The following is a 20,416-nucleotide window of genomic DNA, read 5'->3' as shown; positions in this document are numbered from 1 at the left end:
GCTGGAGGTAAATACCAGAATCCAGAGCAGTGGGATCTCAAGGACCAGCTGGTTTGCTACTATGGTAACACCAGAACACACCCTCTTCATCTCTACTGTCTTCTTACCTTTACTTCTGTCTTCAGTTTGGTCTCATTCTCTATTAAGAGTCAACGCTCCTCACAAGAAACAATGCTTATCTGTCCTTCTTTATATAATAACCCCAGAGAAGTATTCTGCTTGACTTGCCTTGGTCACACACCCATCCTTAGATGAATGTGTGTAGGTGAGGGAGGAAGCGTGTTGATGGTGGAGAGGTTCTTTGATTGCACAAGCTTGGGAGAGGAGGCTTCTCCCGAAGAGGACTTCCCAAACGGAGGGAGAATTCTGTTGCCAGGAGATGCTATTTCGGGGAAAGAAAAATGTCACAATTATAGACCAATGTGTGACATGCCAGAAGAGGGAGATGTCTGACGCACGTTATCACCCACAGTATCTAACATCGCACTCGGGAGACGTTCATGCATTTTTGATGAATGAATGACTCAGTTCCCTCAACTGGTTGTGAACAGTCTCTTAACTGGCCTAGTTTCTGATCAGCTGCTCTAGTTCTGTACATTGTAGTAGAGAGTTTTTAATGCCCAAACATCATCTTTCCTCTAATCCCAGAGAGCCAGGCACACAGGAAGCATCCCGTGGAAAGAGCCCAAGAATGGGGACTACACCGGCGACAGTAACGACTGTTGTGGGGGATCCGTGCGGCCTTTTAGCCGAGGCCTTCAGGACACAAGGCCCCCGCAGACAGCCGCGACCCTCCCTTGGGAGGGAGGCAGGGCGCAGGGGCGGGGGCCCTAGCCTCGGGCGCGTCACTCGGCACAAAGGAGACAGCAGGGAGGCGGCCGCAGGAGCAGATCTGCGCTCGCCAGCCACTGAATTGCGGTTACAGACCTGCAGCTCCCCTCCCCCTCCCCACCCAGGCCCGCCCGCCCGCCTTTCTGTCTCCTCTCTCCCTCCGTACTGGCCGGCCCGGGTCCATTTCCGGGCTCCGGGTATTTGGTATTGATCAGGGCCGGGGGCGCGGGAGCAGGTGGCTGCGGCGGCGCAGCCTGCGGCGCCCGGGTCGGTCTCCCGCCGCCTTTGTCGCCAGCCCTCGCCCGGCGGCCCGCCCCGCCCTCCGGGCCCGAGCGCTGCCGGCTGGACTTTGCGCCGCGTCGGGCGCTGCTGCTGCTGCGCGCCGGGCCGTGCTCTGTGCAGGCGGCGGCCGGGAAGCCGGAGGCGAAGTGCTGCCCGGACCCCAGGCCAACATGGCTGAAGTCACCATCGACCAGTCCAAGCTGCCGGGAGTCAAGGAAGGTAGGGGCCGGGCCGTGGAGCGCGCGCCGGGCCCCTCCGGCTCCCAGCGCCGGGTCCCTCCCGAGGGAGGAGGGCCTTCCTAGTCTCGGCGGCCCCCGCGGCCTTCGCCTGGTGCCCACCGGGTGCCGGCCCGCCCTGGCCTGGAAGAAATTGAATTCCGGTTCTGCTGTGGGACCTTGGGCAAGTCACCTAAGTTCTGAGCCCCAGTTTGTCTCCAGCGTCGGGAGATTGGGGGAGAGGGCAACACCACTCTCATCAAGTGGTTGTGCAAAGGTTCTCGGGAATAACCGTGCCGTTAGTGAAAGCTCCAGAGCTGGGTGCCTCTGACTTATTTGTCTTCTTAAAAATTCAGGCCCAGCCTAGCTGGCTTGAAGGCTAGGAAGTGGGGAGTGGTTGACGTGCAGTTCCTTGTGGAACCTTTGTTTTGAAACTTGACTCTTTCCCTCCTTCTGTCTACGTTTCCTAGCGCAGCGTCTGGCTGGCTGACTTTCCCACCTTCTTCCAGGTTTAAAAGTTTAGTCTGGGCACTGCCCAGCGCGAGCAGCCAGATGGGAAGCTGCTTATAAATAAGCATTTTCTCACAAAAAGCAGTAAGCCAGGGGGAGCAGGGGACTCATTGTGATCTTGATTTTTGCTAGCTTCCTATACTGATGTCCAGAAAGAGTAAGAGCTTGATTACTACTGGTCTGGCTTGACTTCTAGCAAGAAGCCCATTGACTTTTTGCCTCGTGTTTTCATCCTAGACCTTTTTTTTTTTTTTTAAAACTGAGCTCTTGGGTGCTGGATTGCGATAATCTTTAGTAATCTTAGGCTGTTATTTGTCCCTGGGAAGCATAGAAGTCCCAGAGTGCTATCCGGGCTTGCAGAGATTGTAGTGGATGTCATTTGTTTCAGCTGATTCTTGTCCTGGGAAGGTAGAATTGAAAAGGATCTTTGATTTCTTGGAACTGTGTGTTTGATTGCCAACCTGATTTGACTCATAGGGTCTTGTGGCTGCTAGGACTCAACCCAGGATCCAAAGAAAGCTTGACTGCTTTAGGCCCCAGAGTTTCAAACACCAGGAGACTGTCGCTGGTTTTGTGTAGAATTTTTAATGCTTAAAATTAAAAATTTTTAATTTTTAATGTCAGGGCCTGTCCTGTTGTTCCTAAAGGATGTTAGAGTTTTTTAGGCTGGAGATTATTTAGCAAGTGGTGTTTTCCAACCCTTGAGTTCCTATCCTGGTTTTGGTAAAGGTCCTCGCATTCGTATGTAAATGATTTTTCCTTTGCCCTGTCGAGTCTGCAGCTTGAGTGGTGGGAAAGGCAAATTTGCACTGTGAAAGTCCTAGTCTTAGAGATTGTCTTTAACCTTTGTGGTATGAAGTTGTGTGTGTGTGTTTTGGATGTCTCGAGAGAAAAAGTGATCCTTGTATATATAATGAGTAGGATGAGAATTGGAGTTCAGGCACAACCTCAGTTTGTAAACTAGGGCTTCCCTGGTGGCTCAGTCGGTAAAGAATCTGCCTGCAGTGTGGGAGACCTGGGTTTGATCCCTGAGTTGGGAAGATCTGGAGGAGGGCATGGCAACTCACTTCAGTAGTCTTGCCTGGAGAATCCCCGTGGACAGAGGAGCCTCGTGGCCTACGGTCCACGGGGTTGCAGAGTCAGACACAACTTAGCGCAGCTCATAGTCGTGTAGTGCTAGGAATTTACCTTGCTCTCTCTGCATGTTAGTGACCTGAAACGAACTTGAAACTCACTTTCTTTCTCTGTATGCATTTATATTACTCTTAGGTCTTCTGGTTTCTAACCAAGACATGAATGGTTTATTCTAGAATATTCTTTCTCAAGGGTTTCAACAAACACTTTACATCTATAAATGCAAGATTTTTCCATTGCTAAACTCTGGAGTTTAACTCATTTGGATTGGTTTTCGTTTTGCACAACTTGGTGTGAGGCAGTCCAGTTTATATAATACAGTAAAGTGGTATGGGAATTTATGTGGTTGTTTCATTAAGTTAGAATTACATATATTGATTTACTTTGAAGGTGGTCAGAAATTGTTGAGATGATCATTGTTTTTGTGAGCATCTGATTTTTCTGGTTCAAAGATCATCAAAGGAAATGATACACTGTACTAGGAATGTCCTAATGGTGGTGTGGTTTTTGTTCTGGGACGTATTCACATCTAATAAAGTGTATCTTTCTCTAATATAACTCTTGATTATAGTCTGGTTGCTCCCTAATGATTTTTTTGGACCCTAATTAAAGAAAATAAAGTTGGTGACCATGATTGGGTAAAACATACACAAACATTTAGACTGTTCTTAATACTGAAACTCCAACTCAGTTTGAATAGGAAGTTTAGTAATAGCTTGCTTAATATTCTGGCACAGATTTTTAAACTCCAGTTTTAAAAACTCTCTGCTTATCTTATTAATGGAAACCTTTATATACAATTACAATTTGGAATCATTGGGCAGATTCCAGTAGAGACAGAGAAGAACAATGCAGTGGATGTCTGCCCCTTCCCACTGCCCTTTTCTTTAGGAAGGGACTGGGCGCCCTGGGACTTTTTTGTGGACATCTCAACAGAGGTCATGGTAGCAGCTGACTTTAGGGAAGGGGAATATTTGAAAACTTTTTCTTCTAGGTTAAATTCTATTACTTGCTTAGTTTTAAGATGGTCAAAGATCCTCATCATTTGGACAAACCTTTGAAAAAATAACTACTGCAGTATTTTTACTTTGGGAAATCTCTCTTAAAACAGGAGACAGAGATGTGTTTGAGATCATTTGTAGTGAAAAGAATTAAGTCAAGAATTAAGTCTAAGATGAATTTTAACACACATCATTGTTTCTGGGTTTAAAAGCGTTTTTTTGGAACATCTGCATACTTTTTGTAATGGAAATACTATTGCCATTGTTTAGAGATAATGCTTTATTTCTTCGGAAACATTTGAGGTTCTCCACTACAAGATTTGAAATAATTCTCAACCATTTTTTTATATCACTAGATGTATATATCAAATGCATCATGCAATTTGTGAATGCTAGACAAAAGTATTCTCCAATAGAAAAAGGTTCCAACAATATTTCAATTTTTTTTTTAGTTTAGATCAAAGCTTTTTTTCCCTTTAAGAAAAAAGAAAGAGCACTTTCATTAGTTAACTAACTTAGAGTTTTGGTCAGTTTTAGCTTCTTTGCTGAATTTTCTTCTGAAACCACAATCCAGATGCCCCACTTTTTGCTCTCTCCAGTCTGATTCCCATCTCTGTGTGTCTGATTCTTTGTGACACCCAAGGACTGTAGCCTTCCAGACTCCTCTGTTCATGGGATTTTCCAGGCAAGAATATTGGAGTGGATTGTCATTTCATCGTCCAGGGGGTCTTCCTGTCCCAGGGATCAGACCCATGTCTCCTGTGTCTCCGGCTTTGGCAAGCGGATTCTTTGCTGCAGAGACACTGGGGAAGCCGCTCCCATAGCTCTACTTAGTTTTAATTGCTCACTGCTAATCTTGCTCTTTCCCATATTTAGCAAAGTTTTCACATTATCTTAAGATTTTGGTCTGAGAGATGTAGACTATGAATCAAAGTCATTTCTAGACTCTTTAAAGTTTATTAACTCCTTTGCAGTTTTTTAGTCATTAGCGTTTTCCCACTTTTAAACATTGAACACGTAATATATAATCTACAATCCTCTCATTTACTAGGCCAACCTTCTTTCCTCTTTCCTCTCAGCAGTAAGGGAATTTATTATGTATTATGTATTTTTACTGTCCTTCAAATGGGAAGTTCCAACATCTCCAAAGTTAGTTTACTCACGATTAGCATCTGATGAGCACCTGTGCGCTTGTGGTAGAGACATTTCTTGAAATGAAGGTAGCTAGCTACTCTGATGCAAATCCTTTTTCTTTAAGGATCAAAGTTAATGCATTTTCCGAAATATGCCTAGAAAGCGCTGATTCACTTTAGGTCCAGAATAGCATAGTGGCAAGATGAGGGTAAATTAAAATAATGACATAAGTCCAGAACTTTAAACAGCAAGTTACAAAATTATGTCTGTTACAGTAAGGTAATCAAGTAGTCCCAGAGATCTAAAGCATGTGGCATGCCCACAAGACATATAATGTGATGGAGTTCTCTAAGAGGTCCATTTTCTGGCTCTCGGCCAAACTCAGTTTCTCTTTTCCTCAGAATTCCATAAGTTTTTTGGGGGGTAGCAGGTGGTTGTTGTTTTTAATGAGACCACTGCTAAATCTTGACTTAGGTATGTGTCTTGTTTTTCTTTACCTTGGTCTGGCTTCAGATCTTTCACATAGCTGGCAAAGAGTCAGGAAATATGTGAATGAGTGAATGAATAAATCATGACTCCTGGATGCTCTCTGTTAGTTTAGAAATCCTAACTCTGGCATAATTTCCTGTTCCTTCTCAGGGCATAAGCTCTTAGAGGACAGAAATAATGCCTTTTAACCTGGACATCATGTATCTTAGTGCCACTATTACATTTATGAAAATGTTTTATGTATTTTTTCTAGTGTTTTTTTCCATAGATATGTCTTATAAATGGAATCCATACAAATTTATGGATAACATAGAATGTAAAAAAAAAAAAAAAAAAGGTCATTGCACGCTCTTCCCTCTGACTTTGAAAGAAAGCATTTTTAAGAATAAAATTTTAGTAAAAACATTTCTAAAATGCTGTTTGGTGATTTGAATTTTTTTTTTTTTTTGAGTAATAGGTTTAATTTTTTTACCCTCCTGAGGTAAAATGCACAGCAGTATCACATAATTTGGAAGCTGAAAAGAACCTTATATACATATTTTTTAGAAATTTATGTGTGTCACACATATTGTGTGAGGGTAGTTTCACAGTAAAAAGTGCCCTGTGGTTCATGGTGTGATCTTGACTGTGCTAGAAAGGCAGTCCTGTAGAGTTCAAGGAGTAGTTGAAGGAGTTGTTGTAAAGAACTCTTGAAATTCTACCCAGAATGCCTCTCACATTGCTATATGCAGGTATGTAGTACCTTCTTAAATAAATCAGTGATTTTAAAAAACTGAAATAGCTGCTATTTGTAAAATAAAGATTATGTTAGTTATTCAGGAGATGCCTTTTTTTTTTAATAACTGACAAGTACATAAAGGACAACTTCTCCCTTGTGGGAAACTATTAGAAACCACTGCTCCACCAGATTTTCCAGATGAAAATCTGAGAGCCAGGATGGGGAAGTGAGTTGTAGTAAACCCCTTAGACTGAACATATCTGAAAATTGCCACATGGGGCCTAAATTTAGAAAAGTTTAGAATTGAGTATTCCACAGCTCAGTCTTCCCTCCTCTCTCCTTTTTCACCTTCCCCTTCCTTTCCCATCTCCTCCCTACGTCTCTCTTCTTTTGTTCCCTTTTTCTGTTCTTCTCTCTTTTCAATTATTCTCTAGATAAAAAAGAATCACTCCTGATATATTTCCTTAATGTGTGTGTGTGCGCGCTCAGTCACTCAGTTGTACCCTTCTCTTTGTGGCCCCATAGACTGTAGCCTGCCAGGCTCCCCTGTCCATGGACTCTCCCAGGCAAGAATACTGGAGTGTGTTGCTATTTTCTTCTTCAGGAAATCTTCCTGACCCAGGAATCAAACCTGCGTCTCTTGTGTCTCCTGCATTGGCAGGCGGATTCTTTACCGCTAGATCCACCGGAGAAAAACAATGGTATAAAAATAATGAATGGCAAAACAATTTCAGAGCTTTTTCTCAAGTTGTTCTAGGGATAGTGTTTGATATGAATGTTAAAAAGTTGACCTAGATTTTATTTTATTTTTTAATTAAAAGCTTTTTTTTCCTTCCGGTTTTTGTTTTGATTCAGCAAATGAATTGCTGCATGAAGTACAGGAGGTCATATTCCTGCCTCGGTGGTTTTTCCTGCATAGAAGATGCATTTCCTCTCTGGTACACTCAGCCTGAAGGGGCTAATGTTTAGAGGCTTAGATATTTTAAGATGATTAAACATATTGTGGAAATAAAGCTGTGGGCCATGATCTTTCCTCAGTTCTTTTCAGAGATGTAGAGTTTTGATTGAGATAAGTGAATTGTTGCCTCAGTAACAAAAAACAGTGTGATACCACAAGACTTAAGTAAACCATTGTTGAAATCCCAGTTTTTTAAGTAAAGGAGTGTATTTTACAATTAACTACTATAGGGGGAAAACTGAACTATACTATAGTTACTAACTGAACTATAGGGGGAAAAAAATAAACCTTGTCACAGCTATGTTTGCAATTTCAGATGTAGCCACTGGGAGGATTGTTGGATTAATGCTTCTAGCTGATGACCTATTTAAAAGTGTCCTGTGCTTCAAAACGTAAAATTAGGATGCCCTAGATCCCAAATAAGAACTACAAAGGATAATTGGCCTTATATACCTTACAGTTATATAGACTGTTTATTCCCAGATGTTTGAATTTAGAAATCAGTACAAGAATTCCTAGATACAGTTGTGCTGTTTATGTGCTGTGCTTAGTCGCTCAGTTGTGTCCGACTCTTTGTGACCCCATGGAGTGTAGCCCACCAGGCTCCTCTGTCCATGGGGATTCTCCAGGCAAGAATACTGGGGTGGGTTGCCCTACCCTTCTCCAGGGGATCTTTCCAATCCAGGGATCAAACCCAGGTCTCCCACATTGCAGGCGGATTCTTTATGGATTGAGCTACCAGGGAAGCCCAGATACCATTGTGTTGGCCAAAACAGAAGAGTTTTTCAGTGAGCTGGTACAGAAAACCCAAACAAACTTTTTGGTCAACCCATTGATTATATTCTTTGCAGCCAAACATGGAGAAGCTCTGTACAGTCAGCAAAAACAAGATCGGGAGCTGACTGTGGCTCAGATCATGAACTCCTTATTGCCAAATTATTGCCAGACTTAAATTGAAGAAAGTAGGGAAAACCACTCGACTATTCAGGTATGACCTAAATAAAATCCCTTATGATTATACAGTGGAAGTGACATATAGATTCAAGGGATGAGATCTGATAGAGTGCCTGAAGAGCTATACATGGAGGTTCATGACATTGTACAAGAAGCAGTGATCAGGACCATCCCCAAGAAAAACAAATGCAAAAAGGCAAAATGGTTGTCTGAGTAGGCCTTACAAATAGCTGAGAAAAGAAAAGATGTGAAAGGCAAAGGAGAAAAGGAAAGCTATACCCATTTGAATGCAGAGTTCCAAAGACTAGCAAGGAGAGATAAGAAAGCCTTCCTCAGTGATCAGTGTAAAGATATAGAGGAAAAGAATAGAATGGGAAAGACTAGAGATCTTTTCAAGAAAATCAGAGATTCCAAGGGAATATTTCATGCAAAGATGGGCACAATAAAGGACAGAAATGGTGTGCATCTAACAGAAGCAGAAGATATTAAGAAGAGGTGGCAAGAATACATAGAAGAACTATATAAAAAAGATCTTCATGACCCAGATAACCACGATGATGTGATCACTCACCTAGAGCCAGACATCGTGGAACGTGAAGTCAAGTGGGCCTTAGGAAGCATCATTACGAACAAAGCTAGTGGAGGTGATGGGATTCCAGTTGAGCTATTTCAAATCCTGAAAGATGATGCTGTGAAAGTGCTGCACTCAGTATGCCAGCAAATTTGGAAAACTCAGCAGTGGCCACAGGACTGGAAAAGGTCAGTTTTCATTCCAATCCCAAAGAAAGGTAATGCCAAAGAATGTTCAAACTACCGCACAATTGCACTCATCTCACATGCTAGCAAAGTAATGCTCAAAATTGTCCAAACCAGGCTTTAACATTATGTGAACCGTGAACTTCCAGATGTTCAAGCTGGATTTAGAAAAGGCAGAGGAACCAGAGATCAAATTGCCAACATCCATTGGATCATCGAAAAAGCAAGAGTTCCAGAAAATCATCTGCTTTATTGACTATGCCAAAGCCTTTGACTGTGTGGATCACAACAAACTCTGGAAAATTCTTCAAGAGATGGGAATATCAGACCACCTGACCTGCCTCTTGAGAAATCTGTGTGCAGGTCAAGAAGCAACAGTTAGAACTGGACATGGAAAAACAGGCTGGTTCCAAATCAGGAAAGGAGTATGTCAAGGCTGTATATTGTCACCCTGCTTATTTAACTTATATGCAGAGTTCATCATGAGAAATGCTGGCCTGGATGAAGCACAGGCTGGAATCACGATTTCCAGGAGAAATATCAAAAACGTCAGACCTGTGGGTGACACCACCCTGATTGCAGAAAGTGAAGAAGAACTAAAGAACCTCTTGATGAAGGTGAAAGAGGAGAGTGAACAAGTTGGCTTAAAACTCAGCATTCAGAAAGCTAAGATCATGGCATCTGGTCCCTTCACTTCATGGCAAATAGATGGGGAAACAATGGAAGCAGTAACAGACTTTATTTTTGGGGGGCTCCCAAATCACTACAGATGGTGACTGCAGCCATGAAATTAAAAGATGCTTGCTCCTTGGAAGAAAAGTTATGACCGACCTAGACAACATATTAAAAAGCAGAGACATTACTTTCCCAACAAAAGTTCATATAGTCAGAGCTCTGGTTTTTCCAGTGGTCATGTATGGCTGTGAGAGTTGGACTCTAAAGAAAGCTGAACGCTGAAGTATTGACGCTTCTGAGCCATGGTGTTGGAGAAGACTCTTGAGAGTCCCTTGGACTGCAAGGAGATCCAACCAGTCCATCCTAAAGGAAATCAGTTCTGGGTGTTGATTGGAAGGAGAGATGTTGAAGCTGAAGCTCCAGTTCTTTGGCCACCTGATGTGAAGAACTGACTCATTGGCAAAGACCTTGATGGTGGGAAGGATTGAAGATGGGAGGGAAAGGGGATGACAGGATGAGATGGTTGGGTGGCATCACCGACTTGATGGACATGAGTTTGAATAAGCTCCGGAAGTTGGTTATGGGCAGGGAAGCCTGGCGTGCTGCAGTCCATGGGGCGCAAAGAGTTGGACACGACTGAGTGACTGAACTGACTGACTGAGTATATTTAAAAGGATACCACAAACACACATACTCAAAAGAAGTGTTTTTTTTTTTTTTTTTAGTATGTCATTATTTCATTAAAACAAATGCACACATTAAGATATGTAGGTCTTCATATGATATTGGTAACCATACACTGACATAAAAGCACTGAAAACTTTCTAATAAACCAGAGCCAGTGTAAAACCAGTCTGGCTTATATATCAGTGTTTTTTTCTTTTTAACCAGGTTCATTGATGTGTAATTCAGTGTACAGTAAAAATTCTTCTTAATGTGCAGTTCTGAGTTTGACAGGTGTTTGGTCTTGTAACCACTGCAGCAGTCAAGATATAGAACAATTGCATAACCCCCAAATTGTTCTACCCCTTCCTTCCCACCCCAACCAACCACTGATTTGTTTTCTGGCCCTATACTTTTGCCTTTACAAAAATGACATATAAATAGGATCACGCAATAAATAGCTTTTTGTGTTTGACTTCTTTCACTTAGCATAATACATCTAATACCATGTGTATATCAGTAATTTTGTTCCTTTTCATTGCTGAATTGCAGTGAATGACTGTACCACATTTGCTTATCCATTCACTGGTTGATGAATATTGAGGTGTTTTTGCTTTTGGTGGTTATAAATAGTCTCTATGAACATTTGCATATAATTTTTTGTGTGTGTGAGTGATTGTGTTTTCACTTCTCTTGGGTTAGCACCTGTGCTTAGTCGCTCAGTCATGTAAGACTCCTTGCGACCCCCTGGACTGCAGCCCGCCAGGTTCCTCTGTCCATGGGGATTCTCCAGGCAAGAATACTGGAGTAGATTGCCATGCCCTCCTCCAGGGGATCTTGCCAATCCAGGGACTGAGCCTCGGTCTCCCGCATTGCAGGCTGATTGTCTACCGACCGAGGCACCAGAGAAGCCCAAGAACACTGGAGTGGGTACTCTGTCCCTTCTCCGGGGGATCTTCCTGACCCAGGAAACAAACTTGGATCTCTTGCATTGCAGGCGGATTCTTTCCCAGCTGAGCTACCAGGGAAGCCCTGGGTTAGAACCTGGGGTAGGATTGCTGGGTTGTATGGTGAATATATGTTTAGCTTTATAAGAAACTACCAAACTGTTTTTCAAAGTAGCCGTACCGTTTTGCATTCCCGCAAACAGTGTATGTGAGCTCCAATTGCTCTACACCCTTTTCTGTACTTTACACTGTCAAGATATATTTTTAAAAATTTTTAGCGATTTTCTTAAGGGTTTAAATTCTGGTTCTGTTGTTTTGTAGCTGTGATCTGAATTTTAACAGAGTAATACTAGCTCAGGTGGCTTTAATTTGCATTTCTGTGATGACTAATCATTGGAGACTCTTGTGCTTCTTTCCTATTCTTGGATCATTTGTTGAAGTGTGTGTTCTAAAGTTTGCCTTTTAAAAAACATCAGACTGTTTTCTTGTTATTGAGCTTTGAGAACTCTTTATGTATTTGAATTCAACCCTCTTATCAGATAAACATTTTATAAATATCAGTGGTCTTTGAACCTTGGTGCAATGTTAGGAGCTTTGCTGTGAGCACATTCCTGCTCTACTTGATACCAGCTGAATCTCTTGGAGATGGTCCTGGGAAACTGTAGTCTTTTATACCCAGATTATACATTGGGCTTACGATGGACGTTTGGAATATACTGACTACAAATACTGTGGCCACTGTAATGCAGGGATGCATCCTACACTACTTTAATTTTTTAAGTTTTTTCAGTAGCAACTCATTACCTTTATCGGGGTTAAAGAATGGCAGCATTTTTTTTCCTTTTAGTAATTGAAATTTGTTCCTCTAGGATAGAAGTTTGCAAACTATGGCCTGTGGGCCAGTCCAACTACCCACTGCTTGTTTTTATACAGTGGAGCTGAATATAGCCTTTACATTTTTAAATGATTGAAGAAAAAGAGGAAGAAGAATGTTTTGTGACAGGTAAAAATGATATGAAATTCAAATTTCTGTGTCTGAAGTTTTATTGGATCATAACTTTGCTCATTTGTCTACATACTGTCTGTGACTGCTTTTGTGCTGTAAAGACTGAAACGAGTGAGTAATTACAGCAGAGACTATGGTCAGAAAAGCTTACATTGTTTACTCTCTGTTACCTTGTGGAGAAACGATAATTTCTCTTGGACCATTTCAATGAAACCTTTTAAAAACTTCCTTAATTGATATTTTTTTTGATAATTCATTAGTTGTTATAAACATCAGTTATTAAAACTTTTTTTTTTTATATAGTGGTGCACTATTGGAGACTATTATTGGTTGAACCCATGTGATAGCATGCAATATTTTTGTAGTGACTTAAAAAATATGGACTTACATCTGATTTTTATTTTTTAAAGAAGAACATGTGCTTGTTTAAAAATGTCTAGGTACTTCAAAATTGATTATCAAAGTAGAAACCTTATGAAAAGTAAGGATAATCCATTTGCCAGTTCTGAGTAAGGGCCAGTGGGGCTTTCTTGAGTGAAGTGTGTGAGTAAACAAGTTCAGCTTTTGAAAAGTTTGCTTATGATCTTAGTTTATTACTTATGACTGACTGTCTTCAAAACACGCAGAGCAACATTTGTATGAATGAAGTGTCACCTTGTCTCTTGGAAACTTGCATCAGAAGTACCTAGGTTAATTTGCCACTAAACTTAGAAGGCTCAGTGTGTGAGGAGCATTTCCAGTCCTGATACAGCTTCTCAATGACCAAAATCAGGGGAGTCTCCACTGGACTTTTTGGCTTTTATTTTTCTAATGACTCATAAAGACTGAGTCACTTTCCGTTAACATTACTCAAGGACTTTTAATTGCATTTTGTAAAAGCACGATGACTTACAAGGATATCTTTCCCCCTTCACTGCCTCCCCATCAACAACAATTTTTTTCTTTTTTTGGTCTGTTGACTATATAGAGGAGTCCATAGTTTACTTTAAATATTATACTCACTAATTTTTGAGTAGCACTTCCCATTAAGTACTTTAAAATGTTGGCTTTTTCTTTCATATTATGAAGTTATGCAAAATTCAGAATGTTAGGGTTGACAAATACATTCAGAATTTTTTTTTATTGTCTAGATGGGAAACCAGAAGTAGAGAAGGACAAAGAAGGGACTTGATTAAGATTCATATCCTCCTGTCTGCACATGTTCAGTTTGGCCTAACATCTGCCAGCATCTATTTTAGAAAGGATTTTGCACTCTCAGTGTCTGCCTTTACAAATGTTTCTTATCCTGTTAGTGATTGCTGGATTCTAACTTACCATATCTGCTTCTGTTGTTTTCCCAGTTTTCCATGGTCAGACCTCATTATTTTATTTAAATTGGACTTTAGCTTACCCATGAAGTCTTTCTTTTTTCTTTTCTGCTTGTAATTTCCCCGTGAAAACTCCAAAGAGCTGATCTTTGAAAGATTATTTCAGCTTTGTGTGTGTGTGTTGGAGGGGAGAAGCTGGAGGTTTAGAAAATGGTTAGTTAGGGAGCTCTTATCAATAAGACTCCAGTTTAACATGCATTCAATATCCCCAAATTCCAGGAACTTGGTTGCAGTGGCACTTAAGCTCCCCAAACTGGGATACCTATTGAGGTTTAAAGGCAGCGCTGCCAAATCATTTATAGGACAAACCCAGACACTTTGTGAGTAAAAAGGGCAGTTTTAATAATTGTACCAGAAGCTGCTGAAATACCACAGGCAGTTGGATATGATGACTGAGTGAGGTCCTTGTTAAAAAACCCTGTCTGGGTAGATAAAGTTTTCATTGACACTTAGAGCAGAAAGAATACTTGTCTCCCATAGACTGTCTTGAGATTCTTAATGTGTTTTCTATTTCATAATTGATGTTAAATGAAACATGAAATCTGCTCTATAGAAGGTAGTAGGATTAAAGTTTCATTAAGCTGTTCATAAATGAGTTTCCCAAAATTCTGCTTTTAGTTAGTTTTCTTTTTGTTTCCTATTTATCTGTTCTCCCCATATATACCCCCTGAAAGTGAGGAATGGGTGTTGAAAAGATTTGTGCAACTGAGGAGAAGTAAGAAATGCACACATTTCTGATTTCTGCTTACTTGTCAGTATGTAATACAACTATCATTCTCTTCACTTTAAATGGAGTAGGAAGCTACCATTTTACTCTACATTTCTGCATATGTATCTTTTCAATGATTGAGCTCCTCCTAGAATTATTTTGCAGTATTTGCTCTAGTTTACTGATACATTAAATAATTTGTCCAGGTTGAAGTTAAGCTTGTATAAAATTTAGCTTAAGCAGACTAACTTCTTTGGAAAGAGAAGTATTTTGAACCTAGGCTTGTAAGACTTGGTTTCACATCTCCTCATTACTACTCATTTTATGTAAGGACTCAGAGAAAACACTCAATATCTATCTTCAGTTTCTTTATCTGTTTATTGGAAATAACATTTACTATGTCTAATACATGGATTTTCCATGAGAGTTAATGAAAGAAATGGATATGAAAATTTTTGCAAAATGCAGTGTTATATATTCAATCTTGGTGATATTACTGTTCAAGTTACCCTGTAATACTTCCACTTCTCTTTTTTTCCAGACCATTGTTCTTTGAGCCCTAATCCTTTACATGATATTTCCTTCTGTACTATCCAAATATAGCCTGTTTCTCTCCGCTCATCCTCTCACCACCTCCTCAGGCCCAGCTCAAATGCTTATTCTCTGTTACATCTACCCTGCTTTTTTCCTGTGTGTCTCCTTAACCTACTTTTGAGGTACTTAACTTCCTTAAGCCACATGTCTCACCCACTGTATTGGTCTGCTAGCTCTCTGTTAAGACAAGACTGGTGGCAGACTGATCTCAGTACTTCCTGGGGGTCCTTATTCATAGGAGATAGTCCAGGAAACTTGTCAGACCATCTGACAGGCCGAATGACCTGAGCTAACTACACTAATGACACTAGAATAAGAGCTGTGATCATTTGCATGAATACATTGGGACTGGAATAGAGGATTAGAAGCAATCGCTTTCACTTTTAGTTGCATGCATTTTCCCCATCTCTCAGGTTTCTGTAGGAGGCTGATTGGTGTTAAGGTTAACTTAAGCCCTAAACACATAGTAGGTTCCTTTGGAAACAATGATCTTACCTGTTTATGGGTTGATTTTGGTTATGTATGACCATATTACTGTGTGTAAATTTTCCAGGATTGTCATATGGTATCATTTTGCTGCTGTTACTAAAGGATCCAGTTAGTTTCTTAGACGGCATTGGATTCTATTCAGAATTTTTATGTTTTACTATTTTCTTCTTTAGAATTATTCTTGGGAAGAGGGGTCAAAGTTTTAACAAAACAGGTCACATGTAACATGTATTTTTAAGTTCTTGTTTATGGAGGTGATTGTGAAGAATATAAAACTTATGAGTTAGAAACTAAGAAGATGAATGTATAGATTGTAAACTTGGTATGGTTTATGAGATCAAGAGAGAGTAGGAAGGCATGAGCAAAAGAGCTCAAGAGTTTTTTGCTTTGGGGGTGGATATGTTTAATTCATACTTATTTGAGGATGGTTTTCTCAATTAGGACATATGGTTTAGTCTGTTTCAGCTTCATTCTGATATATTAGAAGTTAACACTTTTAAAAACATGCTATGCTACAAAAACCAATTTATATTGGCAAGTAGATGTTATAATGGTATTTTAAAATCATCAAAATGACTTTGAATCCTTAAAAAACAAAACAAGTGAATGCTTTAGAGCAGAAAAGGCATTTGGACAGCTTGTCTTCCTGTTCGCCGATGCAGGCCGCCTCTGATTTTCTTTCACTTCCACTGCAGGGGAATTACATGATAACCAAATATGTTGTAGGATAACCAAATATACTGTATTGAAGCCAATTTCAGTAACAGCACATAGAGAAATCCCAGGCATCTAGAACCCATTCTAGTTGAACTTAAATTTGGTGATCTTCAAGATTTCTGAGTATGGAAGGTATTCACTTTTCCAGGCTGTGCTCTGATCATCTGACCCCAGGTTAACCTTTTAATAAACTGCACAGTCTGCAGTTGAGTTCACTGGACCATAAATGAATCTTAACATGGTCTCATTTTATCATGAAAACTGAAGGTTCTGTGAGGACTGCTAGTTTAGATAGGATAAGTCTGCCTTTTTATGTGGCACTAGAGTGAACAAAAGATTATTTTAAGATTTATTGATTGTTACTGGTGGCTCAGACAGTAAAGAATCTACCTGCAATGCACGAGACCTGGGTTCGATCCCAGGGTGGGAAAGACCCTCAGAGAAGGGAATGACAACCCACTCCAGTATTCTTGCCTGGAGAATTTCACAGACAGAGGAACCTGGTGGGCTAGCTACAGTACGTGGGGTTGCAAAGAGTGGGACACGACTGAGTGACTAACACTTCCACTTTCAAAACTACTGTGAGTGGTGGTGCTTTAGTCAGTCGTTCGTGTCCAACTCTTGTGAGCCCATGGACTGTAGCCTGCCAGGCGGTCTCCTGCATTGCAGACAGGTTCTTTACCAACTGACCCACCAGGGAAGCCCACTGTATAAATAAGTAAAAGTGGACGTTTGCCCCTTTTGTATGGCAGAAATAGGAAAACCATCAGCAACAGTGAAGAAAACAATATCTGGCATAGAAGAAAGTACAACAGTCTTCCTGTACGGATAGTCTATATAGGCTGTGCTTATCACATTTTTCGATGATGTGCTAATATACTGGAGACAAATGTGTATCACTTACACTGAAACAACTACACCTCATACTACTCTCTATCTAAGTTGGAGGAATTATTAAAAATAATTTGAACCGTTTCCTTAATAGGTCAGGACATTGAGGTTCTGATTTGGAAAGTTCTGACTGGTATCTGGAACAAAGAACTGGGCTTTTTGTACTTCAACCTGGGAAAGAGATATCTAAATGCATGTAGCGTTTTGGTATCTTACTAAATTTTTGTATAGTAAGATACCAAAATGTCATGTGGATTTGGCAGAAAGCTTTTACAATCCAAGGAACAGAAGTTAGGAAAATACATCTAGTTTTAGGCATGCAGTATTTTAAATCTCCATGTTAATATGTTGTTTAGATTTTGACTGGCTCTACTTCTACTCGATAGTCTGCTCTCCCACCATACCTGATGGTGATACTTTGATGATTCTATTTTGGTAAACTGTAACTACATGACTTTCACATAGAATTCTTCTTTGCTTTCTAATCCTTAATATTCAACTGAAAAAAGTTCGGTGTAGTGGAGCTTATTAAACATTCTAGGCATTCTGATTTTCTTTTAACTCAGGCCCACAATGTATACATGTGGAAAATGTGTTCTCCCTCATGAGAAAACGTATAATGTAGGAAAGAGCTATTGAAAGGTGGTCAGCTGTTGATTATATTGTAATTCCTTGCCAGGAAATATTTCCATGCATTCATGAGAGAAAGTAGTGATTGCTTATTCTATTATAGATTCTGTATTAGGGAAATGATAGATCTATGTTAATCAGTGACTTAGTGGGACCTGCCTAAAAGAAGTACTTAATAAAAAATAACTAATTATAAAAATTCATTAATTCTGATAAAAAAGTGTGAGTTGCTCAGTCATGACCGATTCTCTGCACCCTCACTGATTGTAGCCTACCAGGCTCATCTGTCCGTGGAATTCTCCAAGGAGGAATACTGGAGTGGGTAGCCATTCCCTTCTCCAGGGGATCTTCTCGACCCAGGGATCCAACCTGTGTCTCCTGAATTGCAGGCAGATTCTTAACCATATGAGCCACCAGGGAAGCCCCTAATTCTGATGATACCAATAATAATTGGAAGTTCCATTTATTGAACTTCCTCTTACCGAGTGACAGATACTTTCTTTGGCCCATCATTACCTAATTTAGTCCTCAAAACATTTATCTTCATTTCGCAGATGAGAAACCTGACGCTCAAAGAGATCGAATAACTTGTCTAAAATCTTTTAGCCAATAAGAATGCAGTATATGAATCCTGCTCTCTATAGCTCGAAAGGTGTTTTTTCTTTTCTGAAACACTTTTTAAACATTAAAAATCCAAATCAGAACTGTGATGCCATTTTATGTACTCTGTTTACTTTTGTGTGGTTGAAGAAACCTCAGCATCCTCCTTTTTGGAATTTATTACTGAACTTCAATTTTTGCTTCTCTCTTCCATTCACAGAGTTTCCAGTTTTCTTTGGGACTAGAGGACAATCAAAAGTTCACATCTAATTTAAATACCACTAAGGTGAATACAGATTTCTTCCTCAAAAAGAAAAAAAATAAAATATCCCCTCTGATGAACTATCAATACACGGAAACCCAAAGTGATTGACAGAATCCTTTCTTAAAATCTGCACACAACTCCCTATTATCTGCTTAGGAAGTTTCTGGCTGTACTTTGGAACTCAGGCTCACTTCTTCCAATTTGCTGTTGGGTCCTTAACCTTCTTCTGTATTGAGTTCTTCTAGGAAAAGAACTCTGATTTTAGTGTAATCCTGCTTATAAGAGCAGTCTGGTATTTCAGGGAGGCAATCCCCTAGTAAGTGTAAAAACTGAGTTGACTCTAGCAATGTACCCATGATCTTAAGATACTTTACCAAAAAACACATTTTTAGTCAGTAAACATGACCAATTATTGAACATATGGCAACATGTCAGAGTAAGATTCCAGAAATCTCGAGATCACCCATTTGTTTTATGTCCATACTTTGAGATTTACATAGTCCAAGATGACTGGAAATGTGTGTAGAATTCTGACAAATGGTTATCACAGTGGAACTGTGAGTGTTGCAGTTTGCTCTATGGGAACAAGATTGTAAGAATATTTTTCCCATACCTACTTATCCCATGAGCAGTTTTTTTTTTTTTAACTTTGAGTATTACTGTTCTTTCAATTTTTTGAAGCTGAAATGAGTTTACTAATTCTAACACGAAAGTGCTAGCTAATGTATCTGCTTGCAGAAAAGTTGAGAGTGGAAATGTCTGACTCAAGGATAAATAAAACTTGCAGTAGCTAGTACTTAAGGAAACTTGTCATATGAAGCCAATAAAGGCAAAATGGTTTTTCTTCCCTTGGTGTAAACTTGTACTTAAGTTGGATTGGTGTGATCTTTTGGGTTTTAATGGGCATGACTGGGTTTATCCTACAGAGGTTTAAGGAGATGGGTGGCTTTTCTTTCTAGGCTAAGGCAAACAGAAAAACCAAACCATTTGAGGCCTGCCAAACCATTTGAGGGCTTAAGTGCCAGGAAAAGTGCCTCAAATAGAGGAACAGAACGTTGTAGTTTCTTTAGGGATACGTGGAGTAAAAATTAAAGAAATAATTGTTTTTTCTGTGAGGGTATTCATAGTGGAAAATTGCTTTGAAAAAATTGTCTGCCACTGCTTATCTAGGGGTATTTTACCCTTTTGAAGACCCCTGTGGTTATCAGTGGCCTGTTGTTTTCTACATAAAAGGTTTATCTCTGTTGGAATAATTTGTGAGTACTTTTTTTTAAAGAAAGCGACACAACATTGTAAGGCAATTTTCCACCAATTAAAAAAATGTAAAAAAATACAAATTTCCTCTGATGCTTAAGTACTATAATGGTTATTATTACTCATATTACAGGTGAGCAAATGTAAGTGATATTAATTTACTTGAGATTATTCATATGGTGAGTGTTAGAGCTAGGATTAGAATCTAAGTAAGCATAGTCTTGGTTAAAGTGCATCTGTATGCAGTAGGTATTTACTGACTATCTCCTTACCAGGACTGTATGCAGTGCACTACAGAAAACACTGTTTAAGAGATTCTTATTTTCCTAAGTGTAATTTGATAGTCATCTTTTTTAATGACTAAATATGAAATTTTATAAATCTATTTGGAAATGAGCTGAATCATTTTAAAGCAGGAGTGCTTCTGTTTTAATCATTTTTATTTAATGTACACGGTAATTAGCTGCTGTTTAAATTCATATTTTCCTGAATTGTTCTGAAGTGAAGCACCCATGTAAAATGTAATTGTTCTTTAAGAAAGCCACCAAAGACAGTAAATTTAGGAGAAGTCTTCTCTGGTTATGATTAATTTAATTTTATAAGACAGTTGAAATTCACAAATGCATT

The 20,416-nt window shown here is 39.7% G+C and overlaps 1 protein-coding gene across 2 annotated transcripts in view; it reads left to right on the top strand.

The window, feature by feature from the left end:
* The first annotated feature begins 725 nt into the window (after positions 1 to 725).
* The window catches only part of CCDC50 (coiled-coil domain containing 50), a 75,748-nt gene continuing 56,057 nt past the window's right edge, over positions 726 to 20,416 (top strand). The window contains exon 1 of one of the 2 annotated variants that reach the window (XM_043473418.1): positions 726 to 1,332. In XM_043473418.1, the coding sequence (XP_043329353.1) occupies positions 1,284 to 1,332 (49 nt within the window). In that variant the 5' untranslated portion in view covers positions 726 to 1,283. The remainder of the gene's footprint in view (positions 1,333 to 20,416) is intronic. The other variant, XM_043473416.1, reaches the window with a different exon arrangement.

Source organism: Cervus canadensis, chromosome 7 (assembly GCF_019320065.1).
Source record: "Cervus canadensis isolate Bull #8, Minnesota chromosome 7, ASM1932006v1, whole genome shotgun sequence".
NCBI lineage: Eukaryota > Metazoa > Chordata > Mammalia > Artiodactyla > Cervidae > Cervus > Cervus canadensis.
The sequence above is the reverse complement of the archived record's forward strand: the minus strand, read 5'-3'. Positions and strand labels throughout refer to the sequence as shown.